The sequence below is a fragment of the Drosophila mojavensis genome, unplaced genomic scaffold (assembly GCF_018153725.1).
Source record: "Drosophila mojavensis isolate 15081-1352.22 unplaced genomic scaffold, ASM1815372v1 contig_36, whole genome shotgun sequence".
NCBI lineage: Eukaryota > Metazoa > Arthropoda > Insecta > Diptera > Drosophilidae > Drosophila > Drosophila mojavensis.
The window spans coordinates 9317996-9330866 of NW_025318858.1; the positions used below are offsets into that span (position 1 = coordinate 9317996).

General features: G+C 33.5%; 2 protein-coding genes and 1 long non-coding RNA gene across 7 annotated transcripts in view; 2 read left to right on the top strand and 1 right to left on the bottom strand.

Moving 5' to 3' along the window:
- LOC6576411 overlaps window positions 1–11522 on the bottom strand; it is an 88938-nt gene extending 77416 nt beyond the window's left edge. Inside the window, exon 1 of the mRNA XM_002002365.4 lies at window positions 10996–11522. The gene's annotated coding sequence lies outside the window, so the exon portion shown is untranslated. The remainder of the gene's footprint in view (window positions 1–10995) is intronic.
- Window positions 116–4632, top strand: LOC6576413. Of its 5 annotated transcripts, none has more exons than XM_015165158.3 (5): window positions 153–357; window positions 423–821; window positions 908–1215; window positions 1276–1559; window positions 1628–1816. In XM_015165158.3, exons 1-5 carry the CDS (start codon window positions 236–238, stop codon window positions 1685–1687), a joined length of 1173 nt encoding a protein of 390 aa, XP_015020644.1. In that variant the 5' UTR covers window positions 153–235; the 3' UTR covers window positions 1688–1816. The 5 variants fall into 5 exon arrangements, with proteins under 5 accessions (XP_043864567.1, XP_015020644.1, XP_002002403.2 ...); XM_002002367.4 differs by having other exon boundaries at window positions 158–357; window positions 1276–1555; XM_044008632.1 differs by lacking the exons at window positions 423–821; window positions 908–1215; window positions 1276–1559; window positions 1628–1816 and adding exons at window positions 3374–3772; window positions 3850–4160; window positions 4238–4632 and having other exon boundaries at window positions 116–357.
- LOC26528428 lies at window positions 5271–6137 on the top strand. The gene is made up of 4 exons (XR_001449382.3): window positions 5271–5633; window positions 5693–5819; window positions 5871–5954; window positions 6023–6137. It is a non-coding gene; the product is annotated as an uncharacterized LOC26528428 (long non-coding RNA).
- Window positions 11523–12871: the final 1349 nt, after the last annotated feature.

Consider the following 12871-nt stretch of genomic DNA (forward strand, 5'->3'; position numbering starts at 1 on the left):
TAAAAATTTCCCTTAGGAAAAGAAATCTACCAGACCAGAAAAAACGCAAAATAAGTACAACATCCAATCAAGCAGCATATGAAACCTATAGTCATATTTATTACTGTAAATTTCAACTACATATCAATTTACCCATGAATTTTGAAATATATATATATAGCACTACTAGCTGAGGCCGACTTCATTCACAATCCGTACACGGACGTAAACAATACTCAATACAACATAAAAAAAAATGCTTCCATCATATAATTCGTATGTTAGTAGCCAATCGGTTCAAAATAGTAGGGAATGTCTAAATAACCATGGCAGTGAATCTGTAAGCTCAATATACCCGGTGGAGCAATATATGTTACGGTAAATAAATCAAATAAAATAATCCAACATATCATATCTCAATGAATTCTTCATCAAATATTTAGCACTCAGCTGCTGCTACTAGACTACAAACAGTTCAAGGCCGCACGCACCATACAAAGACATGTTCGTGGCTTTATCGTTCGTCAGCGAATGCAGAGACAGCTGAAAGCAGCCATAGTTATTCAGAGAGCTTGGCGTCGATGTGCGGCGAAGCGACATCTGATTATCTTCGCACAGGAGCGCACTCAAGAGTCAATACAGATCATGTACCACGATTCGTGTGTGAAGATACAGTGCTACTTTCGCGGCTGGTGGTCGCGTAAGTATGTTAACAATATGCTCTTCCTCAAGAACATGCAGCTGCAATGTGTGGAGGAGCTGATCTATGCGTATGCCTTGGAGTTGCACACGATGATGCGAACTGGGCATCTACCAGGATATGTTAGTCTGTGTGTGGAGCCGTAAGTAGAAGTTGATCGATATTTATCAAGCGATCGATATTAATGCATAGTTACGAATGTTTGTCGAATTGTTTTGCTTCTTTTAGGCACACTTCAAAAGTAAATGACCTCCTAACGATATTGACCTATCGATTCTATAATCGATATGTGTGCAATAAATATATGGTAAGGAAATCAGATATGGAGAAACACCGTCGCGATTTCATGGATGCCGCTTTTAGTACTGGTCTGCCATATATGGGCTTCAATCACAATAGTGCATGCAAGCGATGGGCACATCACTATGATATTATGCCCAAAGAGTATGAAAATCGTGAATACGACATTCTACAGATCTTTTTGACACAGAGTCGAATGACCGATTTACAGAAACGATTTCTGGAAAAAGAAAGGGGCAAGTTGAATTCCCCAAACACCATTTAATTACTTTTCATTACCAGTATTTCTCATCTAGCATTAAGGAAAAGTTTTCGATATTGTGAAAAAGAAGCGCTTTTCTGCCGAGATGTCGCAAACAGCATGAGATTCTGGCGCGCCTGTGATGTGTGTAAGGATAAGGTCACGGACAGCCTAATGGGCGACGAATTTAAGTATTATCTATCCGATGTCAAATTTTTTTTGGAGCAAATGCAATTTGTGGCCAACTGCAATTGCTCATTGGATAAGAAACAGCCAGAGGTTCTAAAATGTAACCCGAAATCATATACAAAACCAGTTGTACCTACAAGCCCAAAGCAAGTACTTTAAAAGAACCTATCAAATCGCAGATATTTAATTATTTAATATTTTATTATTACTTCATTTAGGAAGGAGGAAAAGCATGTACACTTAATGACGCAATAAGGCAAAAACATCATAAACTATAGGCATGTATATCGTAAAGTTTAGCGAAACTAATGGATGTAATAAGGTGTAGAGAATATATAGAGTTTAATGATTTATGTTTACGCATTGACAAATAAATTGTGCCAACATATGAATGCTAAATTCACGAATTTTATGGTTATTCTTAATTTGTTTATTTCAATTGGGTTGCGTAGTTTGCAATCTGATAAATTTATCAAGAGATCTACTAATAGAGCTCAAAGAGCTAACATTTGTTGTTATTTATTCACGAACAGCATCACTAAATAAAAGATATACAATCACTTAACAAAAAAATTAAAATTGTCTTACAACTTAGAGCAGTTTTTACTTGACATACGGAATGAATAAATTTATAAAATGTTATAGCAAGAAATTTGAAAAAAAAAAAAAAAATAAATTAAATAAATAAAAGAAATAAAATTGTAAATATTATGATTGCAAAAAATAGTAAGACATAGTTTTAAGAGGTGAAAAACCAATTATTCATATCAATATAAATTACTGAGTACGACAATCAATTTATATCAATTTTAAAGCGACGTTTTATTATCATACGAGATAAAAAAAAAAAAAACAAGTAAGAAGACTCTAGTCGAGACTGCTCGACCAGCAGATACTCTGAACCGTCTAATCTGATATTCTAATCACTCTGCACTTCTTTTCGGCGCGGCAGTGTGGGCAACATAATAAGAATTTATTTGTTGAATAATTTAATTTCTAGACATACAATCTTAATGAAACTTTCAGAGCGTAATCATATGGGGAAAATGTATGTACATTCTAAAGCATTACAACAAAAATTGAAATTATATAAAATGCATATAAGTCTACATCTAAAATTTGGAAGCTCTACCTCTAAAGGTGTAGGAGATATAATTAAATAACTAGCTTTCGATAAGGTTTTTAATCGATAATAAAATATCGGAAATAGTTATCGATATATAGATATATAGAAAAACTTAATATGTGCGTGATATACACGGACCTAGGAAAAAAATTCAAGTCTCTAGCTCTTATATCTTCTGAGATCGACGCGTTCATACATACGGACGGACGGACGGACAGGGCCAAATCGACTTAGCTCGTCGCCCTGATCAGGAATATATATACTTTGTGGAGTCTGCCACGCCTCCTTCTGCCTGTTACATACTTTTAACAAAACCATTATACCCTGATTTCCCATTTTCAATGGGTTCAGGGTATAATCACTCGCATTTCTTATTACACCACAATTACCAACAATTAAATAATAATAAAAATTGCTCTATTGAGAACTAAGACAGCCCCATACTCAAACTTTACATTAACTCTCATATACACTCTCATATGGTCTACTACACATTTCACCTATCATATCAGTTTACCCCAGACTCCTCAGAAATATTTACACAATTTCAACATAAGCACATTCTACTCACAATTCTCACACGATAATAAACAATAAACTGCACTCAATACTCAATAGAATAAAATACACATATAAACATGTTTCCAATGGCAGATGTAGGTTTACTTTCGTATCACTCGGTTAACGGTCGCAAATTAGATAGACAGAAGGATGAATGCAGTCATAAAACCGATTCTTCAGGTTCCCTTTTTTCTATGCAGGAACATATGTTACGGTAAATAAATAAATCAAATCAAAGCATATACAATTCTCAATTCATTCTTCACTAAATATTTAGCACTCAACTGCTATTACTAGACTACAAACAGTTCAAGGCCGCACGCACCATACAAAGACATGTTCGTGGCTTCATTCTTCGTCAGAGAATGCAGAGAGAGCTGAAAGCAGCCATAGTTATTCAGAGGGCTTGGCGTCGATGTGTGGCCAAGCGACATCTGATAATCTTCGCACAGGAGCGCACTCAAGATGCAATACAGATCAAGTACTACAATGCTTCCCTGAAGATTCAAGCCTTCTTCCGCGGCTGGTGGTCGCGCAAGCATATCAATAACATGCTCTTCCTCAAGAACATGCAGCTGCAGTACGTGGAGGAGCTGCTGAATACGTTTGCCCTGAAGTTGCACACGATGATGCGAACTGGGCATCTACCTGGATATGTTAGTCTGTGTGTGGAGCCGTAAGTAGAAGTTGATCGATATAGATATATATAGATGTTATTGATATAGTTATTCATTGTTTTCCTTCTTCTTTTAGGAGCAGCTCAAAAGTAAAGGACCTCTTAATGACATTGACCTATCGATTCTACAATCGATATGTGTGCAATAAATATATGACCACCAAGAAGACTAAAGATAAATATTGCCGGGAATTCATGGATGCCGCTTATTGGACTTGGGTACCATATATGGGCTTCAATCACAACGGCGTATGCCATAAATGGGTCAATAACTACGATATGGTGCCCAAGGTCTATGCGCTGCGGGAGTACGACGTGGCCCAGGTCTTTATGTCGCAGGCTCTATTAAGCAATTTGCATAAGAAACAGTTGTTGGCCAAAGAGAAAGGCAAGTAGAATTAGTAATTGTAAACGATTTACAATTTAATACTTTATTTCTTTTATTTCTTTTCATTTATTATCCAGAAGCGAGGAAATCTGTTCGCTATACCGCAACCGATTATCGATTCTGCAGAGATATTGCCAATAGCATGAAATATTGGCGCATCTGCAAAGTGTGTAAGGATAAAGTCACGGACAGCCTAATGGGAGATCAGTTCCAGGAATATCTAAACGAGGTCAAGCTCCACTTGGAGTCTATGCAATTCGGGGGCAACTGCCCCTGCAGTCGTGATAAAAAGCAAGAAGACCATCTAAAATGTATATCACCTTCAGCCGAACCTGCTCTGCACCGCTACAGTAAATACACAAGTATGGGCATTTCAAATACCACCATTAAATTCTCAAATTTAATTAACGATATAGAACAAGAATGAAGACACTGTTATTTAGTAGAAAAATAAAGATGTGATTGCTCTGAATTATTTTCATGTTTGTTAAATGGTAGTTTGAGGGGAAATAGAGGATATCTCTCTCTCCTTGTAGTTGGTTTAGGATATTTAGTTAATTAGTATTGATTTTTCTGAATTATTCACATTTTTCTTATATGGCGGCTGGAGTGGAATAGAGGACATCTCTCTCTCTCTCTCTCTCTCTCTCTCTCTCTCTCTCTTTCTCTGACTCTCCTTATAGTCGATTATTTAAATTTAGGATTCTGAATTAATGGCAATGGCATTATATGAACAACTTGAATTACATTTGTGATCAGAGGGTAGAATTATATAGTTATATCAGTAGAGAACGCCACTTGAATAATAAGGGATACGCAAGCCTTATATTCGGGATCCATATACGACGGACCCATCTGAAAACCCCACAAGGTTGCCCATATTCTTAATATTAAATGGACATTGTACTAAATATTAATATGGAACATTATGCAAGTCCTCCCGTTGCGGCCTCTGGGCCCAGCTATATCTTAATCTTTTTATCGAGCATGATAGTTTCCGTTTTATCGAAATCGAATTTTTGTTTTATTTCAAACAGCAAAACTTGGTAATCAAAGTAGTCTGAGATTCCGACTTCAAAGCATTTCTATTGTTATGCCTGTAGAGAGTTTATATATTCAGTCAGTACACTTTTAGAACAGAAACAATCAACATCCAAATTCAGTCCCTTAAACATATACAAAAAATTCCAGCAAAAATTACAAAACAAAAGTTCCAAGGCAAAAAAAAAAAAAAAAAAAAAAAAGAACACACGCACAAACAATTACAAAAACTGTTTAATTTGTGACTCGTTATTTTTAAGCGAAAAGTGAAATTTTTTTATATTTTTTTTATACAAAATACAAAGCTCACAATGGACATATCGGCGTGCGCCAGAAAAAATCTACAATATGTACTATACATACATCAACAGAGACAAAAACAAGAATATTGCATGATACACATACACATACATTGCTGGGTATTCTAGGGCTGTAAGTAAAATATAAAATATATAAATCGAAACATTATTAAGCACAATCTAATTAAACAGAAGCACATCACCTACATGCGCCAGACATATATTAATTAATACATAAACAGGAATGATACACCTCTGATACACAATCGGTATGAATATTCTCCAAATGAAGTAAACCTTGCAAGACACTTAAAGCACAGTAAGTAAAAGATATACTATATATATAATAATATAATATTATTTTTTATAGTTTTACATACGAATAAAAACAGATAAAGTCATCGCATATATATACAGAAACAGAAAGAAGTAAACAAACGCAATTTCAATGGCTGTAAGCTACATATATGCAAAATATATGCATATATATGTCTATATATTAATAGTTATCTCCATTTGCAGCTATAGAAGCAATGGCACACACACATATCATGGAGCAGAATTCTTCGGTGGGAATGCTAACACCCAAGAAAAGACAACAGGCATTGGATAGATAACTGAAGCTTAAATAAATATATATAGAAAAAAAAAAGAAAAAAAATATAATATAATAAATCTAAATTTTACGTGTACACTTAATATATATTTGTTTATTATTTAATGGGAAAAATATTAAAAAATAAAAGGTATTTATTTGGTTAATAAAATTCATTTTAGTATGAACATAAAAAACAAATAATAAAAATTTCATCGTATAAAAATATTAAAGGCTTAAAATTTTTTTTAATAATTTCTAAACACATTTTTAAGCTGGATACTGTGTAACCAATATTAGCTTGAGGGGCTCATAAGTATTTTGTTTTTTGTTGTTTTTTTATTACATTTTGCGGTAGCTTTACATGACATTCTCTCATCTCTCTTAGTGTTTGCTCACATACTCAACAAACACATATACACACTCACACACACGCATAAATTAGTTCAATCAATATTGGCAGCAAATCAATTTTAATGATATTTGTTGCTTGCAGCCAAAGTCAAGTAGAAAAGAGCTATGAAATTGGCAGCTCGGGTAAATATTTGGCGACTGACGCTAATGAACTTGAGCATACAAGCCCACATAGAGAGAAAGAGAGAGAGAGAGACAGAAAGAGAGAGAGAGGGAGGGAGAGCGAAAGAGTGGGTCTTCAAAGTACTTATGTTCCCGGCAGCAGCAGCTGCTGCTCAAAAGAAAGCTCGAATCGCTGCTTTGATTAAAGAGTTTTGTACAAAAATTTGCTCACTTACAGACTTTGAGCTCGTCTCGTAGTTTTCTTCCTCTTCCCTTCATTTCTTGCCTTTCATTTCACACAGCGAAATGGACGAGCAAAACGTGTTTACACAAAGAATTTTTCTCTATTGATTGTGTGATTGCAATGTGTAGTGTGTGTGTGTGTGTGTGTGTGTGTGTATTTACACATATGCAAGGACATGCTGGAGAAGCACGTTTGGTTTGCCATTGTGGGCACCCAAAGTCAATATCACTTCCTTGATTTGATACTCTACGACTACTCTACTCGGAAAGGGTATTAAAACTGTATCATTGAATTTGTTTAAAGACAAACATTCCATCAAGACAATTTCCTATTTTTATTACAATACAGAATATCCTCTTTCCACCCATTCTTATTATTTGACCTTTGTTAGAGTATTTTGATTTCATCTAACGTGAGGCTAACTTTTATTTTCCTTTATTTATTTCACATCGTTATTTGCAGTGATTCAGTTGAGTTTGTGCGCTGAGTGGGCTACTAGTCGAAAATCTGGGAAAGAGTGTCAAAAAGGGAGAGATGATGATGACAGCGAAGTTATCTCTGCGAGTGCTCTTTGCGAGTGCTCTTTTATAGCTCTTTGTATATGAAGTATCAAGTGTGGCTATAGAAAATAATCTAACAGGCTTTGCTATCTAAACACACGATATTTAGCTGCATTATAATGGATTTATTTGGTTTGCTTTTGCACACAGCTCAAATAATAACTAATATATGAGAATTACAAGTGCAAAATTAAGAAAATTGTTTAATATATAAGATTTTAAAACAGTTTTATATAAAACCTTAAAACATAAAGCAATGTAATATTCTTTAACTATAAATTAAAAATGTATAATTTATAATTTGAAAACAATTTTATATAAAAGAGTATGGAGAATGGAAAATATATTTTATTTAAATATATATTCAATTTAGAATGTATTTAAAAAAATTGTTGTTGAAAAAAGTGAATGTGTAATGCGATATTCATATATACATATATATGTATAACTTTTCTTATATAAGAGCTTTTTAAAATTTAATTATAGTTAAATTTATACATACAAAGTTATTTTTGCATTATAAAACACAAAATGGAGAATTCATATATTTAAAAAAAAAAAAAAAAAGAAAAGATATACTTATAATAGAGACAATATGAATTCATTTAATTAGGCAAATCTTTCATTTGCTAAGCTAAGCCCATGCCTCAAGGCTTCCGATATAACGCTGGAAAATTGCGAGCTCAACGAGGATCTACTAATATATAATTGTATTTATTTATTATAATTTTACCTATGATTAAATGATTTAAATGATAATATACATTTCATACAAATCATGTATACCAAAATTATAGTTTTTATTGCCGAACAGAATATATAATATTTATATTAGCTTTAATATATCTGTTGTTGAATGTTTTTCTATATTTAGACGATTTTGATATCTATGGGGCATTAAAATGTCAGTCATGTTTAGCATGTATGTGTGAGTATGTGTGTTTGTGGGTGTGTGTGTGTGGTATAGTAGCATTAAATAGAAACAGAATTAACCCAAATATGCAAATAAATTTGCCAGCAAAGCAAACAACAGCAACAACAACAACAACAAGAATAGAGCTACACATTAACTTCCGCAGCTCATTAAGTCGCTGTCAGTTGAAGATAGTGTGAGGCTGAAAGAGCGAAAGAGAGAGAGGGAGATAGAGATGAGGCTAACTAAGAGAGACAGGGAAAGTAGGAGAGGGCAAATACTTGTATATAAAAAATTTATGCGACGCCAACTGGACGACAGCACACACACATACACACAAACACAGGCACGCACACACAAACACACTCATACAACTGCAAATCAGGGGCTCGGCAGACAGGCGAAAAGTTCGCTGGCTCTCACAGCAAATAAAACATTTGGCCCCATGTAAATTATGAGGGCCACACAGCGAAAACCCCAAAACCTCGCGCTTGGAATACGTAAATTAGCAGCAACGAAAAATATACAAAAATAAGGAAAGAGAAAAAAAAACCCAAAAAAAAAAAAAACAAAAATAATAATAAAAATATCAGCGCGCCAGAGGTCAACTGTGGGTGAGCAGCATCAGCAGGAACGCCAGGGCGCGTCCCTGTTCCTGCCCTCTCCTGCCCTGTCCTGGTCTGTCCTGCCACGCCTACTGCTCGCGCTCAAAATAAAGGCTAAGCGAAAATTTCGACACATTAAATGAAAATGACGGAATTTTTACTTGCACTGAATTGTTGGCTTACAAAATGTCAATGTGGCTCAATATGAACGACTAGCAAATGCCCTGTACTGAGCTTTATATTAATTTGCCTCTTAATTGAATAATTTATGATATTTATTTATATACTATAATTGCAATTATATTTTAATTTATAGAGTTATTTATTGTTTCCTTATTTTATAGAATAATGAATGTTTTAGTTTTATCATATTTACATTTAAAAAATTAATTTAAATTAATTAAACAGACTCTATCTGATTTGTAACATTCATTCAAATTTCAATTCGAAATTCTATGCCAATTAATAGCAATTAATTTTTTGTTTTCCTTCAATTCCAATATACTCCATTTCCCTATTTCAACAGAGCAGCAGAAGAACTGAAAGGAAGAAAACAAAAAAATAAAAGAAACCCGTACTCATCCTTGGCCTCCAGTTTAATTAGGCCGTCTGCCTCTGTTTTGGCCTATATTTAGGAAAAAAATGCCTTTAAAAATGTTCGTTTAATGCCAATGCCCTCGCTCCCCCAGGTTAAAGGTCGGCTTCTTTTTTTTCGAATTTACGTTTTGGTTTGGGTGTGGCCAAACTAATTAGTGGCCATTTTGTGGGCGTTGCTGTTTAATGAAATTTTAATAGGACTTTAATTGAAATTCAGCACGAGACTCAAGTTCTGCGTTTCAGCAGTGAGCAATTAACAAAAATTACACATGATTTATGCAGCTTATAGTGATATAGTTGATAACGATAGTTAGATAGATAGATATATCTATGACTATACAGATAGATAGATAGGCAGTTATATAGATAGAATGATTGAATGATAGATAGATATAGATAGAAAGATAGATAGAGAGATAGATTGATGATAGATAGATAGATAGATAGATAGATAGATAGATAGATAGATAGATAGATAGATAGATAGATAGATAGATATATAGATAGATAGATAGATAGATAGATAGATAGATAGATATATATATAGATAGTGGATTCGATTGGATTGGATTGAATAGCAGATAGGGCTAACTCAGTAGTAGACAATATTTTAAACAAGTTTTGCTAATAAAACAAAGTTAAAGATTTCGTGAAACTTAAGTACAACTTCAAAGGATTTAACAATCAGTTTTAAAATTGCTTTGGTTAAGTTACTACATTTCATATTTTTCACATTTTCCACTGACATTGAATAAATATTCGTTTGTCTTCAATTCACTGCGAAATAAAATATTTTTGTCGTTGCTTTAGGCCAACTCCAGCAAATGGGAATTTAATTAATATTTTAAATGAACTCTTTATTATCAAATATTATTTGTTTATGCGTTTGAGAGGTAAAAACGAAAATGCTTCAGGCGAAAAGTTCTTAAAAGATATTTTTAGAAATTTAATTTAATAAATATACAACTTGACAGCGAAACTCAAATTGAAAATAAGCAAATTTATTTGATAAAGCTTTACACATTCTTTATCACATTCTTTATCAAATGCCATTTAATTTTATATAAGATCTGATGAAATGTAAATATGTACAAATACATCGGTATTTTAAAAGATTCAAAATAAGTTAAAATGGTTAAAATTTTAATCAAATTTTCAAATGAAATAATAAATATGGAATTAAATAATTGATGTATTTATTGATACGAAGGAATTCATTAAGATCCGTAAAGTTTGATAGTTTTTAGTAAGAAAATTTATTAATGCAGCTTAGCTATATGATATTTAACTGTTTTAAAATATAACTCCTAACCATAAATTGCTTAGCTCTGCCTTTCGATTTACCTCTCCATTTTATACATAGATCTTAGTTTAAAGAATAGAATTTATTTAAAAGTTCTTACAAATGTGATATATAATTGGTTGTGTCTATAGAGTTTAGTATATAACTTATTTAATCACTTACTTGACTGCATCCATAGAATTGGGTGCAAGGAGTCGGTTGAGTAATTAAAATCGAATTCTTGTTGCTGTGTTGGCATTCGTTTAATTTACCGTTCCTGTTGCACATTCCTTGTGGCTGCACACAAAGACACTCGCGGCACACACACCCGCTCATACACACAGTTACTCACACACACAGAACCGACAATAATTAAACACACGCGTCGCGTAATGACAAAACAGAGCGCTTAACGAAATGTCGAACGCAGCTGCCGAAATTTATGGAAAAAACTGCAGTTACAGCAGCAGCGGAAGAGGAGGAAAAACAAGAACCAGTAGAAGATGAAGCCGTCGCCTGTGCCTTGGATTCAGTTTCGCTAGTCTCAATTTCGCACAGTAATAATTGTTGTTGTTGCTTTTGCGTATATTTTGTTACTGCTGTTGTTGTTGTTGTTAGCTTCGACGGCTTCGTGTGCGCTGCTATTGCCTGCTGTTGCCCGCTTGGGGCAGAGATCCAGTTCGTAGCGCGTTATCAATGGAACTGCTCAACTGCTGATTTTTCTCGTCATCGTCGCTAGCATCGCCCCAGAAAGTACGTTTATGTTTTTTCCACTCGCGATTCGTCGTCACGATGCTCTCTCGGCCATTCGGCTCGGTGTCGTGTGGTCGTCGTGGCTTTTGGACGGGTGAGTGGAACTTAACGAAAGGAGTGCCGTTGTCGTTGGGGAATTATACTTTTCGCACTGTAAACGAGTGATAAAGAGAGAGAGAGAGAGTGAGTAGAGAGCGCATTGGATAAGGGATATTTTAACAGCGAAAATGTTACTGTTAACTGTGTAAGGTATGTTAACTACCTTTTTAAATATAATGACTGGATTAAAATATATTAAGCAAAAAATAAATTTGTTTATTTTGAAATTTTAATTTCTAAAATTAAATTAAAAGCAAAAAATATTATAGGTATTATTATTTTTTTTTTTCCATAAAATTTGTATCAATTAATATTTTATTTTTATTAAGCTGGGTAAATAGAGTTTCTTCTCCAATTATAATGATGTAATAATAAATATCAATAGAAAATTATTTCTAATAATAACATTCATCAGAAATAATAATAATATTCAATAATATTTGAAGTATGTTCATAATGTAAACATTACAGGCAATTCGCAGTCTACAACTGTCCCAAAATAAAATACTGGTAAATTGTTTGGTCTTTTAGCAGTATCCCTAAAAGGATTCTTTTAAAAGCGTAACTTTTTTTCATGTTAACAGAAATGTCAATGACTTAACAGAATGTAAAAATATATTAACCAGGCTAATAAATTTGGTTTTTTGAAACACAGCAAAAAAAGTCAGCTAATATCATAATATATGTAAAACATATATATTTATGTAATATATAATTATAATATTATTTCTGTGGTTACTTTCAACTCATGTAAATATTTAGCTTCAATTATATATGCAATTGAAGATAATCTAACACAATATCTTTAAAGTTATTTTAAGCTGCCCATTCAAGTTAATTTAAAAACACATTCATGGATTTAACGACTTCATATAATGCACAAAAATCAGCTTTAATATGCTTAATACAATTATGAGAATCGCTGAGAGGGGAGCAATACATACATATATATTTGGCAATTTCCCACCTTCGCAGCTTGCATACAAATTAAAGCATAATTTATAAGTGAATGTGTTTATGAGCATGTGTGTGTGCGTGTGTGCCTTGTGCACGTGAGTTTGGATGAGATATTCCCGTATTTTAACCTGACGACTGTCATAAAAATTGTGTTTTTATTGTCGACGCGACGGCAAAGCCTCCAAATGAAAAATGCATTTTGAATTGCCTGCTTTGACGCCTGTTGAATGAGTAGCTTAGAGGGGCAAGC